Source organism: Trachemys scripta, chromosome 16, assembly GCF_013100865.1.
Source record: "Trachemys scripta elegans isolate TJP31775 chromosome 16, CAS_Tse_1.0, whole genome shotgun sequence".
In the NCBI taxonomy this organism is placed as follows: domain Eukaryota; kingdom Metazoa; phylum Chordata; order Testudines; family Emydidae; genus Trachemys; species Trachemys scripta.
Genome location: NC_048313.1, coordinates 10,892,212 through 10,906,456, shown reverse-complemented (window position 1 = coordinate 10,906,456; position 14,245 = coordinate 10,892,212). Strand labels below are relative to the sequence as shown.

At 52.2% G+C, this 14,245-nt stretch overlaps 2 protein-coding genes across 2 annotated transcripts in view; both read left to right on the top strand.

Moving 5' to 3' along the window:
* Positions 1-101: 101 nt before the first annotated feature.
* APOC1 (apolipoprotein C1) lies at positions 102-2,820 on the top strand. The gene is made up of 3 exons (XM_034792473.1): positions 102-258; positions 1,432-1,582; positions 2,580-2,820. Exons 1-3 carry the CDS (start codon positions 204-206, stop codon positions 2,644-2,646), a joined length of 273 nt encoding a protein of 90 aa, XP_034648364.1. The 5' UTR covers positions 102-203; the 3' UTR covers positions 2,647-2,820.
* Positions 2,821-9,642: 6,822 nt separating this feature from the next.
* Positions 9,643-14,245, top strand: part of LOC117888853 (apolipoprotein C-II-like) — a 6,646-nt gene continuing 2,043 nt past the window's right edge. The window contains exons 1-4 of the mRNA XM_034792628.1: positions 9,643-9,741; positions 10,042-10,092; positions 11,222-11,287; positions 13,413-13,542. Of these exons, the coding sequence (XP_034648519.1) occupies positions 9,690-9,741; positions 10,042-10,092; positions 11,222-11,287; positions 13,413-13,542 (299 nt within the window). The 5' untranslated portion in view covers positions 9,643-9,689. The remainder of the gene's footprint in view (positions 9,742-10,041; positions 10,093-11,221; positions 11,288-13,412; positions 13,543-14,245) is intronic.

Genomic DNA, 14,245 nt, shown 5'->3' with positions numbered 1-14,245 from the left:
TGGAGGATGGGGGGAGGGAGGGGAGTATGGGGGGGGAGTCAGTGGGGTCCACGTGGGGCTGGGTGGGTGTTTTGGCGAGGGTTGTGTAACCCCCAGCCAGAGGCACTGGCTGGGTCCCTTCCCCAGGGTAGGTTGGTGCATTTGGGACCAGTCTCGAGGTCACATCCTCCTCCCCCCACAGGGACACGCCAAGCCCAGTGACCATGCGGCCTGCAGTGTCCATCGCACTGATCCTCGTGGCTCTGACGGTCCTGGCAGGTAAGAGCCCCAATTCCTCAGGGAAACAGAGCTGGGGGAATAGGGGTCTCAGGGACTGGGGGAGGAGATTGTGCCTGGGAGAGGGGAGGGAGGGGCCGGGGGAAGGGTGTGGGCCAGGGTGAGAGGGGAGCAGGAAGCATGTCAGACCCGTCTATCCTGTCTCTGCCTCGCCCCTGGTGGGCAGGACTGATCTCTGCTGCGTGTTCATGCAGCGCCTGCCACCATGGGACCAACAACTGCCCTAGCAACACCTCAGTAGAGATTATAAATAACTCTGGGGCTCAGGGATGCCTGGGATCTTGTCAGCAATAGCTGGGCTCATTGAAACCGGGAAGGGGGGGGGGGGGGATGCACTTTGCGCCTGCAGTGTGCCGGGTGTGTGTGCACATGCGTGCAATGTGCCAGGGTGTGCGTGGATGTACAGTGTACTCTGTGTGTGCATGTACACTGTGCCGTATGTGTGTGTGTGTGTGTGTGTGTGTAAAACCACAAATAGGAGTAGCTCCACATCTGTGGCAAATTACATCTCTGAGCTGCCAGAGCAGCTCAACCAAACAGTAGCCCTGAGATGTCTGGAAAAAGCGAAAACCTCCCCAGGTTGCTACTCAGCAACCGAGCTCCAACCACCCCAGTGTCTGTGTGGAGTCTGGGCGGGCAGGTATCGGGGGTAGCCGTGTTAGTCTGTATCTACAAAAACAACAAGGAGTCTGGTGGCACCTTAAAGACTTAACAGATTTATTTGGGCATAAGCTTTCGTGAGTGGGTGGGCAGGGTTGAGAGAGTGCAATGGGTGGTCTGGGATTTAAAGACGGTCAAGGGTCATTAATCTCAAGTAACACAAAGTCTCACGGGGCTCCAGAACCAGGTACCAGAAGCAGAAAAGCTAACTGTGAAAAGGGCTGAGCATTCCTGTGACAAGCATGTTTCAGAGACTGTGGAGAAACACCTCCAAGGCACAGAGTGACGAGATCAGGGACCGTCATGCAGGGCACTGTAGTGACACAGACAAAGAGCCAAGCATGTACATGCACGTACGCCCCTGGCACATTGCACGCACATGCATACACGGCACATTGTATGTGCACGCACACAAACACACGCCCTTGCACGTTGCCCGGGTGTGGTGGGTTGAGTTTGGGCAGTAGCATTCGTCGTTCTCCGTCTCCCTTTCAGACTCTGCTCAGGCTCAATCCACAGAGCCAACCCTGACCAAAAAGTTGGAGAACTTCCAGAACAAGCTGCAGGCCTTTGCTGACAGCATTGCAGATAAAACCAAAGCTGCCTTCCAAGAACTGCATCACAGCGAGTTCAGCGAAAAGACCCGGTGAGTCACAGGGGCCTCGGGGCGGGGGGGCAGGGCTCCTGCAGAAACCAGTGACACTGAGACTGTCACCTGCAGCCAAGCAGAGGCGGGAACTGTTCCAGGCTTGGCTGGGAGACTGAGGAAGGTGCTGCTAGAAATGCTCTTCCCAAACACTCAGCTCCAGTCAATTGTGCAGTGCCATGACCCCCCTGCTCTGGTGTCACAGGACAGAGGACATTGTAAATGATGTTGACATTTAAATGAGCATTGCTGAGCATCAGTTAACTCCTCAGTGAGATCCCCCACAGGCTCTCTGCAGACTCAGGCAGATGTCACTGCATTGGTCACGCTTGGGACATACCCCCCCTCTCGGAGCTGAGGCAGGGACTGGCGCTCACTCTGTGTGTGCAGCACCTGACACAACAGGAGCACCTGATCTCAGTCAGGCTGGTGCGGTGCTGGCAGGATGGGAGCTTGATCTTGGTCAGGGTCTGTGCAGCGCTTGGTGGCACTATGGGGCCCCATAACTAGGTCACTACTGAAATATGAATAATGTATCATGTGAAGCAATCCCAGGGGAAGTGCTGTGAAATCCTGCTGCCTGGAAGGCACAGCAGATAAACTAGTATGATTTAGTTCACAGTTGGGACTGAGTTGGCCTCATTATCCTCACAGCTCCCAGGAGAGGCGGCTACACTAGAAAGGAAAAACCCATTCCTTAGCCATGTGTCAAAATCACTGTAATTAACTATAATGACCAGGTGGCGGCTGAGATTTCCCAGCATCTAACAGGCTCTGTCCCCAGAGGGATGCTGGCTCTGTTAGCCGCCCCTAGATGGTAGTGTCTCAAATCAGTGCAGCTTTGCACTGTTCACGAGGGCAAAGCTCAGGGCTTCTCAGCCAGCGCCTTTACAAAGCCCCCAGTCATCCCCGTAGTAGCATCTGTGGAGGTGGGGGGTGAGGAAGTGCAGGATCCTAACACTGGCTGATGTTGCCTCTGCCTCCCCTTGTCTTACAGGAACTGGTTCTCTGAGCAATTCCAGAAGATGAAGGAGAAGTTCAATGAGCAGTTTTCCAGGGACTGATCTGACTGAGAGGGGATTTTTTTCTGCAGAGCTCACAGGCAATTCCTGGGGTACTGCTCCCCTTGAAGAGATCATGCTGGGAGGGGAACCCAGGGTTGGCACCCAAGTTCCTGTTTTCTATTGCTTTTGTTGTAGCCATGAATAAATGCTGATTGCCTTAGTGCTGGGTTTGTATCCAGGGGTTGCTTGGTCGTTCCTGCACAGAACATGCTCATTAAGGAGAGGCCTCAAAATTCTGTCTCAGTCTCACTTTGCTTTTTCCGTCCTGTTATTCTCAGTGCCCCTCCCGCTTGTCCCATGGATCACCTGAAATCATTCTCTGGTACCTGGTGTTCATGCAGTTCACGTGGCTCTCATGTCAGCTCCCCTGCCCCTTACCTGTCCCTTATCCAATCTGAGCAGGTTTTGCCTTTTCAGTCTCTCCTACCAGCTCAAGCCCAGTGATTTCTGTGCCACTGCTCTGAATTTCCTCCAGTTTGTCACCTCTCTGGGCCTGAGACCAGGATTCTAACTGCAGGGCACAGCAGGGGGTTTGGGACCTTTCCTGCACATCGCTGTCACTGTTACAACCTTGTATCTCATGTGCTGCGTATATAGTTCTGGTCTATATAGCATAGATCCATATAGATGTGTGGCTACCGTTCTCCAGCTCTGGTAGCAGAAAAACTGTAGAGGGTGCAAAAAATAGCTACAAAAATTATCCGAATACACAAAACTCTTCCTAGAATAAAAGCCTCACAGGGAGCGGCTGAAGGGGACCAATCTGTTTAACTGATTAAAAAGACTAGCAAGGGGTGACTTGATCGAGGTATAAAAGCACATTCACAGAGGCAAAAGGGAGAAAATAGCAGGTACTAAAGGGCTCTTTTATCCAGCAGAGAAAGGCAGAACAAGACCCAGCATCTGGAAGTTAAAGGCAGACACATTTAAATTAGAAACAAGGTGCAAATTTGAACAGTGAAGGTAGTTACCCTTTGGCACAAACTCCCAAGGGAAGTGATGGATTCTCTATTCCTTGATGGTGCCTTGCTGGAAGATGCTTTAGTCCAATGAGAGTTATTGGGCTCAGCGAAGGGGTAACTGGGGGCAGCTCTCTGGCCTGTATTATGCAGGAAGTCAGACTAGATGATCTAATGGTCCCTTTGGGCTCAGTATTAATTAATTGAGCCAGAGGGTTATTTTTTTAAAGACTGACATTTAGGCGGAAGTGGCGAGGGGCGAGTGTATTGGGAGTGAGGTTGGGATGTACAGTAACTTTTCACTTAACATCGTCCTGGTTAACATTGTTACGTTGCCGATCAATTAGAGAACATGCTCGTTTAAAGTTGCACAATGCTCCCTTATAACGTTATTTGGCAGCCACCTGCTTTGTCCACTGGTTGCAGGAAGAGCAGCTCGTTGCAGCTGGCTGGTGAGGGCTTGGAACCAGCGTGGGCCGGCAGCCCCCCTATCAACTCCCCGCTCCCCTAAGTTCCCTGTGTCGCAGCCGCCAGGCAGTTCAGCTGTCCCTCCCCCCACTGCCCTGTGCTGCTCCTGCCCTCTGCCTTGGAGCTGCTCCCAGCTGGAGCTGCTTGCTGTGCTGGGGGGAGGGAGGGGGAAGAGGGGTGCTAATGTCAGGGTGTCCCCCTCCCCCGCCCCCCACTCCTGTACCTCATCTCCACAGAGCAGTGGGGGGACATGACAGGGCTCAGGATGGAGGGAGCTTGCTGGCAGCAGCTGCTGTCTCAACTTGCTGATCTACTTAAAAAGGCAATGTACTTAGAGTGGGGCCAGTGTACTGTATGTCCCTCCCTCCCCCACACACAGTGTCACTGTCTCTCTCTGCCATGCTGTGTCTCCTCCCTCCATTTGTGCTGCCTTGTAGAGTGTGAGGCTACATTAACAACATGTTAACCCTTGAGGGCTCAGTCGAGTGCTTGTTCATCATTTAGCAGTAAGGCATTGTCTGGGAAATATGCCACCCTCTGACTCCACCACCTCAACCAAGCTTCACAATCATCATTGCTGTGTACAGTATTCAATTGTGTGTTTAAAACGTATACTGTATATATATATATATTGCAGCAAGGCCTTGCTGGACTTAGCACTCCCTCCTCTGGCAGGGACAGGGCCTGGGTTAAATTAGCCCCACTCTGGAGCGTGTCTGTCTTTCTGCTTCAGGGTTTGTTTCTCAGAGCCTTCCTGGTAGGCCTCGGGGCAGGTCTGAGGAGTGCTCCTCTGCCAAATAAGGGGAAAAGTCTATAATGCACCGAAACACAAGGGGATTCCTTTCCCTGGCCCCCTCACTGGGGCAGATGTCCTGTCGCTGGCCCTGGGGTGTCAGTCCTTCCCCTAAACAGGCACTGAGGTTTGGGTGTTTTCCCTATGGGGAGGGGTGCAGTCTCACACTGGAGAAGCCGATCTTCCTGCTGCCTCTAGCCTTGCAGCAGTTTGTCTCCCTCCCCCAGGAGAGAGGTTTTAACAGGTTTCAGGCAGCCCTTACTTGGACTCAGGTGTCCCTAATTGACCTGAAGTAACCCCTTCCCAGTTTGTAGGAAAAAGGGCCTTTAGCATTCTAGGGCTAACATACCTGTTTTCCTGAAATTTTTTCCCTGGAACCTAACCCCCACCCCCCATGTACATTAATTCTTATGGGGAAATTGGATTCGCTTAACATTGTTTCGCTTTGAATCTCACAATAAAATCTTTAACACAATAAATACAGACACAAAAGGCAGAGACCGGACACTAGGGGGCGCTCTAAACTCACCAACAAAGGCAGAACAAGAGCTAATGGCCGAGAGTCAAGGTGAGAACATTTCAAACTGGAAACAAAGCAGGGATTGTAACAGTGTGAGGGAATAGCCACTGGCACAACCCATCTAGGGGTGTCACTTTAAATCAAGACGGGGGTGGGGAAGGGCTCGTTCTTATCCGCGATCTGCACTACAAACTTATGAGCCACATCACATAGTTAGACTGGCCTACCCCCGGTGTAGACTATGTCACCAGGAGGGGCTCTCCCGCCCTGGGAGGCGGTGTACCTGCATCGCCAGGAGAGGCTCGCCCACTGGCATAGAAGCTGCTAAGCGCTACAGCAGTGCAGGTGCACCATTGCAGCACTGAAAGTGTAGACAAGCCCTTAGATCCAGCCCTAACATCTCATCTTCATTGCCCTGCTACAGGCATTGACTGCAGGGAAGTGAGTTTGGGTTTGCACTTTGCAGCAGCCTTCAGTTCACCCCACAAGGCGGGCTGCCAACACAATAAGGGACAGCCCTTATTTATTCATTTCTGTCCAACAAGATCGGGATTAGCTGGGTGCTGCAAAAAGCAGCAAGAAACACCCCTGGCGAATGGAGGTGAGCCGTGCTTAGTATTATTATTATTAATAATAATGATGATAACAATATCAGGAGGAGTGTGGGGAGTGGGCTAAGAAAACCGTCCCTTATTTTGGCAATACAGTGTTAGCACCCCTAACCACAAGTCCCTGGGGGTAGCCTGGGGTAAGCAGGTCTGGAGAGATGATCACAGGGCTCCTTTCGGAGGCTCAGCTCCTCAGCTGCTGTAAATCACTGTGTGACCCATGCGATTGTGTTTTAAATTGCTCCAGAAAAGCTGGTTGATAAATTACCAGGAGCAAATATTGCAAAAGCTGTGAGCAAAGTGACCTTGGGAGCAGAAGTTTAGCTCCCAGCAACCTCATCCTTTGGGACACTTAAATAAACATCCCTTTGGACCCCGCAGAGGTTGACAGCCTGTCAGAGAGCAGCTGACCTCGGTGTCTCTGCTTGGAGTGCCTGTTCCACACACAGGTTCTGCACCGGTAGCTTTAATTTGGGGTTTTTAATGAGATAGTTACACCAGTACAACCCCTAATGTGGGTGCAGTTATATCAATATAAGGGTGCCTTGACCTGGTTTGGCTTATTCCCCTTCCATAAGGGAACAGCTGTTCAGGCTCTTTTATGCTGCTAGATCTGCCTCCATGGCGGCGGGGGGGGGGGGGGTTGTACCACTTTCAATATACAGGCAGAGTTAAAGTGGTAGAACTTGTGTGTGCAGAGAAAGGCTCAGAGCAGCTGATGGATTGTCAGCTCTTTGGGACTGGGCCTGTCATCCTGGTCTGGGTGTGTAGGGTGTCCTGGCCCATGACTGCCACTCCTCCGCACACGGGCAATGCAAACAACACGAGTTGGGCTGTACTGAGCATGCTGTGTTGAATTGCCCCTTTGGCTACAGGAGGGAGCTGTGGGGAGGGGGTGGTGGGAGCGTGAATCCTGCTGGTGTTTGTTTGTGTGAGAGGCCACTCTTGTATGCAGCACAGGGATGGTTGATGGGTGAGAGCCCCATGCATAGGGGAAGCTCGAGGACGGGATGGCGGGAGGAACAGCTGTGCAGGGGGAGAGAGAGAGACCAATAATACCTCTCTATTCTGTGGCACTTTTCACCAGTAAATCTCACCGTGCTTTACAATGGAGCTCGGTATCATTATCACCCTTCCTGTTTGCTGGGCTCCTGGCTTCAGTGGAGTAATGTCCACTGAGACGATGGCCCTGGGGCTGTTTGGAGGAGAGGCATAAGAGGAAGGCACTGGAGGCATAAGGTGATACAGTAACATGACTGGGCCACAGAAGGGAGACTAGCTGCTTGTCACCCTCTTTCTTAACACAAACCCTGACTCTGCACATGGCTGGCACCAGCTGGGAACCAGTAAAAGGGGCAGATTTACAAAGGTGCACAGCAGTTCCCAGGAGCACCCACTGTTCTCAACAAGGACAGATGAATGGGGGATTCCCTGTAATTCTCAATGGGGCGGGGGAAACAAAGCCCCCTGGGCAGATATTGATAATATGGTGTGAGGCAGCCAGAGAGGGAGGGAGGTAGCTAGCTAGCTAGTGAGATAGATAGATAGGTAGATGGGAGGTGGAGGTGTGTGTGGATGGATCATTCCCATTAAGCTGTACCTTTCCATGCCCTCACCCATCCAGTGGCATTGGTGCCGTCTCTGATCCAGCCCCCCCCCATATGTTGACACTGATCTGGCCCCCAGAGTGTTTGTGTTGCACGATTATGATTATTCCAGGTTTAGAAGCTGGGGAAGAGCTTGTAGGTTCCAGGACACCCTCTTCTCTGCAGCTTCGCCTCTGGCACGATGGGCTTCCACAGCCTCGCCTGGGCTGTCCTGTCTGTCCGTGTCGCCCAGGCTTTGGCTACGAGTTTCGGGGAATGTCTACACTACACTCAGAGGTGTCATTGCCGCTCCGGTAGTGCTACCTGCACTAGCTTTTATCCAGCTAGCCCAGCTAAGCTAGCACCGAAGAAGCAGCAGTGTGAGCTAGAAACGTGACTCTGTACCCAGGGCCCCCGGCTGAAGCCTGCACCCTACAGCTCACGCTGAAGCCCCTCACTGCATCTTGACGACCGTTGTAGCTAATACTAGTAGGCTAGCGCTCCCATGGGTATGCCTACCTGACTCAAGGAAAAGCCCAGAGCCTTAACTGGCAAAGGTGTCCTTTAAAAACAATGAGCATGCCCAGCATCTTTGCAGCCTTTCTGGCTGGAGTTTAATTTCACAGGGACCCTGAGAAACAGGAAGCTGGAATGACTCTCTTAGGGTCATGCAGCGTTGCTATAGCCATGTTGGTCCAGAATATTAGAGACACCTGTTGGGTGAGGTGGTGGCTTTTATTAGACCATGTTCTGTTGGTGAAAGAGACAAGCTTTTGAGCTTGCACAGATCACTTACCTCACCCGCCCTGTCTCTCTCAAGGTCACACAGTGAGCCAGGACACCCCCCTCCCCCACTCTAACCCACTAGACCCCACTCCCCTCCCAAAGCTGGGGATAGAACCCAGGAGTCCTGACTGCCAGCCCATGCCGTGAGGAGGGATGCATTACTAAGGGCTTGTCTACACTGGCACTTTACAGCGCTGCAACTTTCTCGCTCAGGGGTGTGAAAAAACACCACTCTGAGCACTGCAAGTTTCAGCGCTGTGAAGTGCCAGTGCAGACAGTGCCCCAGTGCTGGGAGCTGCTCCCCTCGTGGGGGTGGTTTTGTGCCGTGACTACAAAAGCCACGTGAAAGCATGAGTCAGCACTTTAACATTGCCAGTGAAGATGTGCCCTAAGTCACCAAGAGCAGTCTGGCTATTCAGCCCATCTGTGCACACAAGCGGCATCTGCACGTCCATAAATCCCCTAATGGGATGAGGCTTGGGGGAAGTGCTGTGGGAACCAAACAGCCTCAGCATCACTCAGCAGGCGAGAATGGGGCCACCCCACCCAGGGCAGAGGCCCAGCACATGGGGCTGGACGTGGGACATAAGGATTTCCTAGACCGTATGGGAGTTAATTGTGGCCTAGGCTGCCCCCTTGCACCAGGGTGAATTTCACCATGGAAGGCCTGGCTGGATCATCCTTGGGCTGCAGTCCCTGGGGGCTGGAATCTGTGCTGTTTGAGTCAGGCTGGCTTTGGGAGGCTCTGGACAACAGTGAGTCCTGGGCTCAGAGCCCCCACTAGGAGAGTGTAGGAAACATTGTTCTTCCACTGAAGGGCCTGGGGGGTGTCTCTGATGTTTCATTGAGGGGGCCAGGGAGAAGGAGCTGGGATGAAGGGGCCTGGGGGCTCTTTTGCTCCACTGAGAGGCCTGGAGGTCTCTGATGTTCCATTGAAGGGGCCTAGAGTAGGGTCTTGCGGGGAGGCAAGGTGCAGGGGAAAGGCAGGCTGAGGGGGTGGGGAAGTAGGGTGATGGATCTGGGGGGAGGAGTGAGGGGGGACAGGTCCCACAGGCTGCCTGCTGAGTGCTGGGGTGTTTCTGAGGGGCAGAATTTCCCCACTCACTGAGCCAGTATAATTCTGACTCAGTCCCACCCCAAGGGACACAGGGTGGGGCGGGGGGGAGGGGGGGTTGTGTGGCGTTGGTCAATCAGTTGCTCTCAGGTCAAAGGGCCAGGCCTGGCTGTGTTTGCTTGGAGTTTGACCTGGGACGGTGAGGTTGTGTCATTGATGGAGCCGCTTTTGGGAAAGGGGGGTTAAGAGTTTTCACAAACACTCTATAAATGAGCTGGCTGGGACCTTGGAGCCAGAGTGAGCAGCAGCCTCCAGCCACCCGTGAGTACCTCTCCTGTGGGTCACACAGCCTGCCTGCCTCTCAGCCTGGCTCCCAGAGTGCCTGGGGGCTGGAGCAACCTCACGCGGGCTGCCCTCTCTGGAGTGATATCTCCCCCTGCATCTCTGCATCCTGACCTGGAAAAGCCACGAGGGAAACAGCCGCCTCTCAAGGCTGGGAGCCTGGGCCCGACAGGGGATTTTCCTAGGAACACGCAGCCCCGAGGGGTTTGCGTGGCTTCCCTGTGAGCCCAGGGTTCTGTTTCTCCTTTACCAGCTGTACATGTTTCATTTGGTTTGTAGGTTTCCGTGCCTTGCTCGAGTCTCAGGAAGGAGCCACGCTCTCTACAACAGGTATGATCCCTAGTCACCCCAGGGCCTGGATTCCGCTGCCAGCCCAGTGGAAGAAGAATCTAGATACATTCAGGCCAGTAACTGTACAGCGAGAGGGACTGGGGACAGATGTGGGCTCCCTCTCCCTTGGTGTCTGTAAACAGAGCACAGGCATCTCAGCTAAACCATCTGCTCTGGCTTACCCAGGGCCAGGAGGATGCAGGAGTCACTGGGAGGGGCTCTGGCCGGGGTTATGCAGGATTTCACATCAATGAATGTCTGAATCTGCACCCCAGGCTCTGTGTTGTGCTTTGCAGGTGTGCAAAGTGTGTGTGCAAAGCTCCCATCCCAAGTCAGCAGGGTTCCCACCCACTTTGCCAGTGCAAATGGCAGGACTGGGCGCAGGGCAGCACAGCGAATCAGCTCCCGGGAAGATGCTGGCACCTTGGTCTCTCCTTGAGCACACAACAGTTTAGTCTCCTGAGGACTGAAATGCTTTGGTTTAACTGAAGTCTCTGGACTCAATAGACGAGTGTCCGGATTAAACTGAATGGAGCATGATATACAGGAGGTCAGATTGGATGATCTAATGGTCTCTTTTGGCCTTATACTGTATGAGACAGGGAACTACTGGGTGCACAATCAGCCCGTGAAACTCCCTGACACACAAGGGCACGGAGGACAAGAGCTCAGCAGGATTCTGACAAGGATGGGACATTCCTATGGAGAACACGAATATCCAGAGCTGTGATAAGGATTTAAAAAATGAGAGGTTTGGCACCGCCCTGCTATGGGGCACGAGCAACCCCCTCTCTCACAGAGTCAGGTGGGGATGGCCACCAGGCGCGTGCTGCTGATAGAGGCAGGAGGCTGGGCTGGATGGATGTGACTCGGGTGGGGAATCCCAACAGTGTTCCAGGAACTATGCTGTATGGAACAACCCCGAGCCAGCTCTGTGGGCCTGGGATGTGGGCTGGCTGGGAGCCACCTCATTTCCCATTCTTGATGTCCACTGGTGTGAGCTCATCCCCAGTGCAATAAGCGAGGGGGGGAGGAAGGGCTAGGCTCAGCACTGTCCACTCTGACTTTCCGTGCACACATCCAGTGCACAGGGAGAAAGTGGCATTAACCTGAGGGTTTCGTTTTCCAGCAAGTATGGGGCGGATGGATCTGAAAATTGCAGTGGCCTTCGTCCTGCTGCTGTTTCTCTGCACTGGTAAGAGATGCTGGCGGGTGGTAGATTCCCTGAACCCAGAGATGCGGGTTAAATTCCTCCTGAGGATGTCTAGAGAGATGATGTCTCCTCACGTTCCCCAACTCCAGAGCACGTTATTCTTCCTCCTCCCCAGTTCCAGTCTAGGGGTTGTATCCAGGACCAGGGGAAACCTGAGGATGCAGCCCAATATTTGCCAAAGTGGCTGCTGATTTTAGGGCCTGATTTTCAGAGCTGCTGAGCTCCTGGTGCTCCCCCAGCTTTCCCTGGAGTTAGGGGCTGGTCAGCCCTAGACTCCCTCTTCAGGGTTTTCTTCAAAACATTTCCCAAAATGTTTTTTTCACCAGAACAGAAATTTCGAAAGAAATGTCCAATTTCAATGACATTTCTTGGATTTTTGCCCAAAATGGAACATTTTTTGGTCTCTGGCAACTGAAAGCCAAAAACCAATAACAACAAAGTTGCAGTTAAAAATGAAAAACAGGAGAATGAAGATAAAGAAAAATGAAAACATGTTTGTTTGAATCATTTTTTTTCATGAGAACAAATGCCAGTTCTCTGCTAGCTCCAGAATGAGTTGCCCTAAAGCACTGGCCAGCTCTCATCCTGGGAGTCTGTTAGGGCAGCCTCTCTCAGCCTTTTCTCAGCAGTGACCCCTTCTTCAAAATAAAAGTGATCCCCTACGGGTACAAAAGTGGGAGTTAAAAATACAATGGCTACATTCAGGGCCGGCTCCAGGGCTTTGGCCGCCCCAAGCAGCCAAAAAAAAAAAAAAAAAAAAAAAAGCAATTCGGCAGGAGGTCCTTTGCTCCCAGCGGGAGTGAGGGACCATCCACCAAATTGCCGCTGAATACCTGGACGTGCCGCCCCTCTCCGGAGAGGCCGCCCAAGCACCTGCTTGCCAGGCTGGTGCCCGGAGCCGGCCCTGCCTACATTTGATGTTACACATGTCGATAGTTTTGGCTAGCATGAAGTTATTCTGGAAATCCTACTTTATTTGCTTTAGAATTGTGATACAATTGTACCGCACTACAACACAATTTAGAATTGTGATACAATTGTACCGCACCTACAACACAATTTAGAATTGTAATTCAATTTTCAATGCCCCACAACCCCCCTCATTTGCCTTTCAAGACCCTTCTGGGGCTTGCAACCCACCCGTTGATAAACACCGTGTTAGATTTTATGGTGCATCTGAGCAATGGCTGCCTCTCCTAGCTTGTGTTTAGCATGTCACTCACACACCAAAAGTGGAGGCTTTCATCTGTCCGGCTGGAAATAGGCTGATTTCCTTTTTGCATTAAACACAAACTCCCTTCCAGCCAGTGTTTGCTGTCGCGTGTTGGTGCATGAACAGCATCTTGCGTGGAATGGATGTCTGTGGTGCAAGAATGGTACCGGGATATTTGTGACAGATGCTTTGCACATCAAGGGATCACGAGGATTCAGCTTTTCCAGTTTGTCTCATGTATCAGAGGGTAGCCGTGTTAGTCTGAATCCACAAAAACAATGAGGAGTATGGTGGCACCTTAAAGACTAACAGAATTATTTGGGCATAAGCTTTCATGGGTAAAAAAACACTTCTTTAGAGGCATGGAGTGAAAATTACAGATGCAGGCTTAAATATACTGACACATGAAGAGGAGGGAGTTACCTTACAAGTGGCGAACCAGTGTTGACAAGGCCAATTCAGTCAGGGTGGATGTGGTCCACTCCCAATAATTGATGAGGAGATGTCAATACCAAGAGAGGGAAAATTGCTTTTGTAGTGAGCCAGCCACTCCCAGTCCCTATTCAAGCCCAAATTAATGTGTTAAGTTTGCAAATGAATTGTAGCTCTGCAGTTTTTCTTTGAAGTCTGTTTTTGAAGTATTTTTTTTGTAGGATGGCTACTTTTAAATCTGTTATTGAATGTCCAGGGAGATTGAAGTGTTCTCCTACTGGCTTTTGTATGTTACCATTCCTGTTGTCTGATTTGTGTCCATTTATTCTGTTACGTAGAGACTGTCCAGTTTGGCCAATGTTTGTCTCCTGGCTTTCCAATACCAGTGTAAAAGCAGCTACCTCCCTGGACATGGCCCCTCCTCCCCTAGAGAGACCTGAGCCCCATTTTCTGTCTCTGCAGAGGCTGCCAGTTATCGGCTGCAGAAGAGAGAGGCTCAGGACTCATTCTCCCAGATCCAGGAGGTTGCCAAGAGTTATTGGGAGCGGCTGAATTCAGCGGTCCAGGGCTGGATGGACAGTGTCAAATCTTGGTAAGGGGCAGTCAGAGTGCAACCCTCCTGGGCGTAGGGTTCTGTCCCATGTAGCGGCACCAAGACCACTTAGAGAGGGATAAAATGAGTCTGCTCTACAGCCTTAGCTAAGAGCCAGTTGGCTTTTAGTTCATGTGGTAGGCAGAGTCTCATGCACTAAGTTCCAGAGGTCCCAGGTTTGATCCCGCCCGCCGACGACCGGGGTCTGTCAGTATTACACAAGCAGAGATTAAATCTGGAGGAAGCCACCAGCATGGTTGGTCTTTCCAGGCAGCGTTACCTGGAAGAGATATACCCCCAAAGGGAGTGGTTTGGGAGGTGGTGGTCTCTGGCTCCGCGCAGACAGAGGGTTTGCTCTGTTGGTGACATAAAGCCCTGGAGAGTCCCATGTGGGTTACAATCCTGGACGTGCACAGATGCAAAGAGCATGCACTAGTTGTGACCTAACAGCCCTTCCCCATTCCTGGGGCTGATTCCCTATCGCCTTCCTTCCTGCGACTGGGGCAGGCCCTCTGGCAGGTAGGTTAAAGCTGCCTTTGTGGTTCTTGAAGTTTGAAACTCTGCAGGGTCCAGCTCAGGCCCTGGTAGGGTTACCATATTTTGTGCCTCCAAATGGAGGACACTCCACGGGCCCCGCCCCCAGCCCCGCCCACGCCCCAACTCCGCCCCCTCCCAAAGTCTCCGCCCCCTCCCCTGCTTCCCG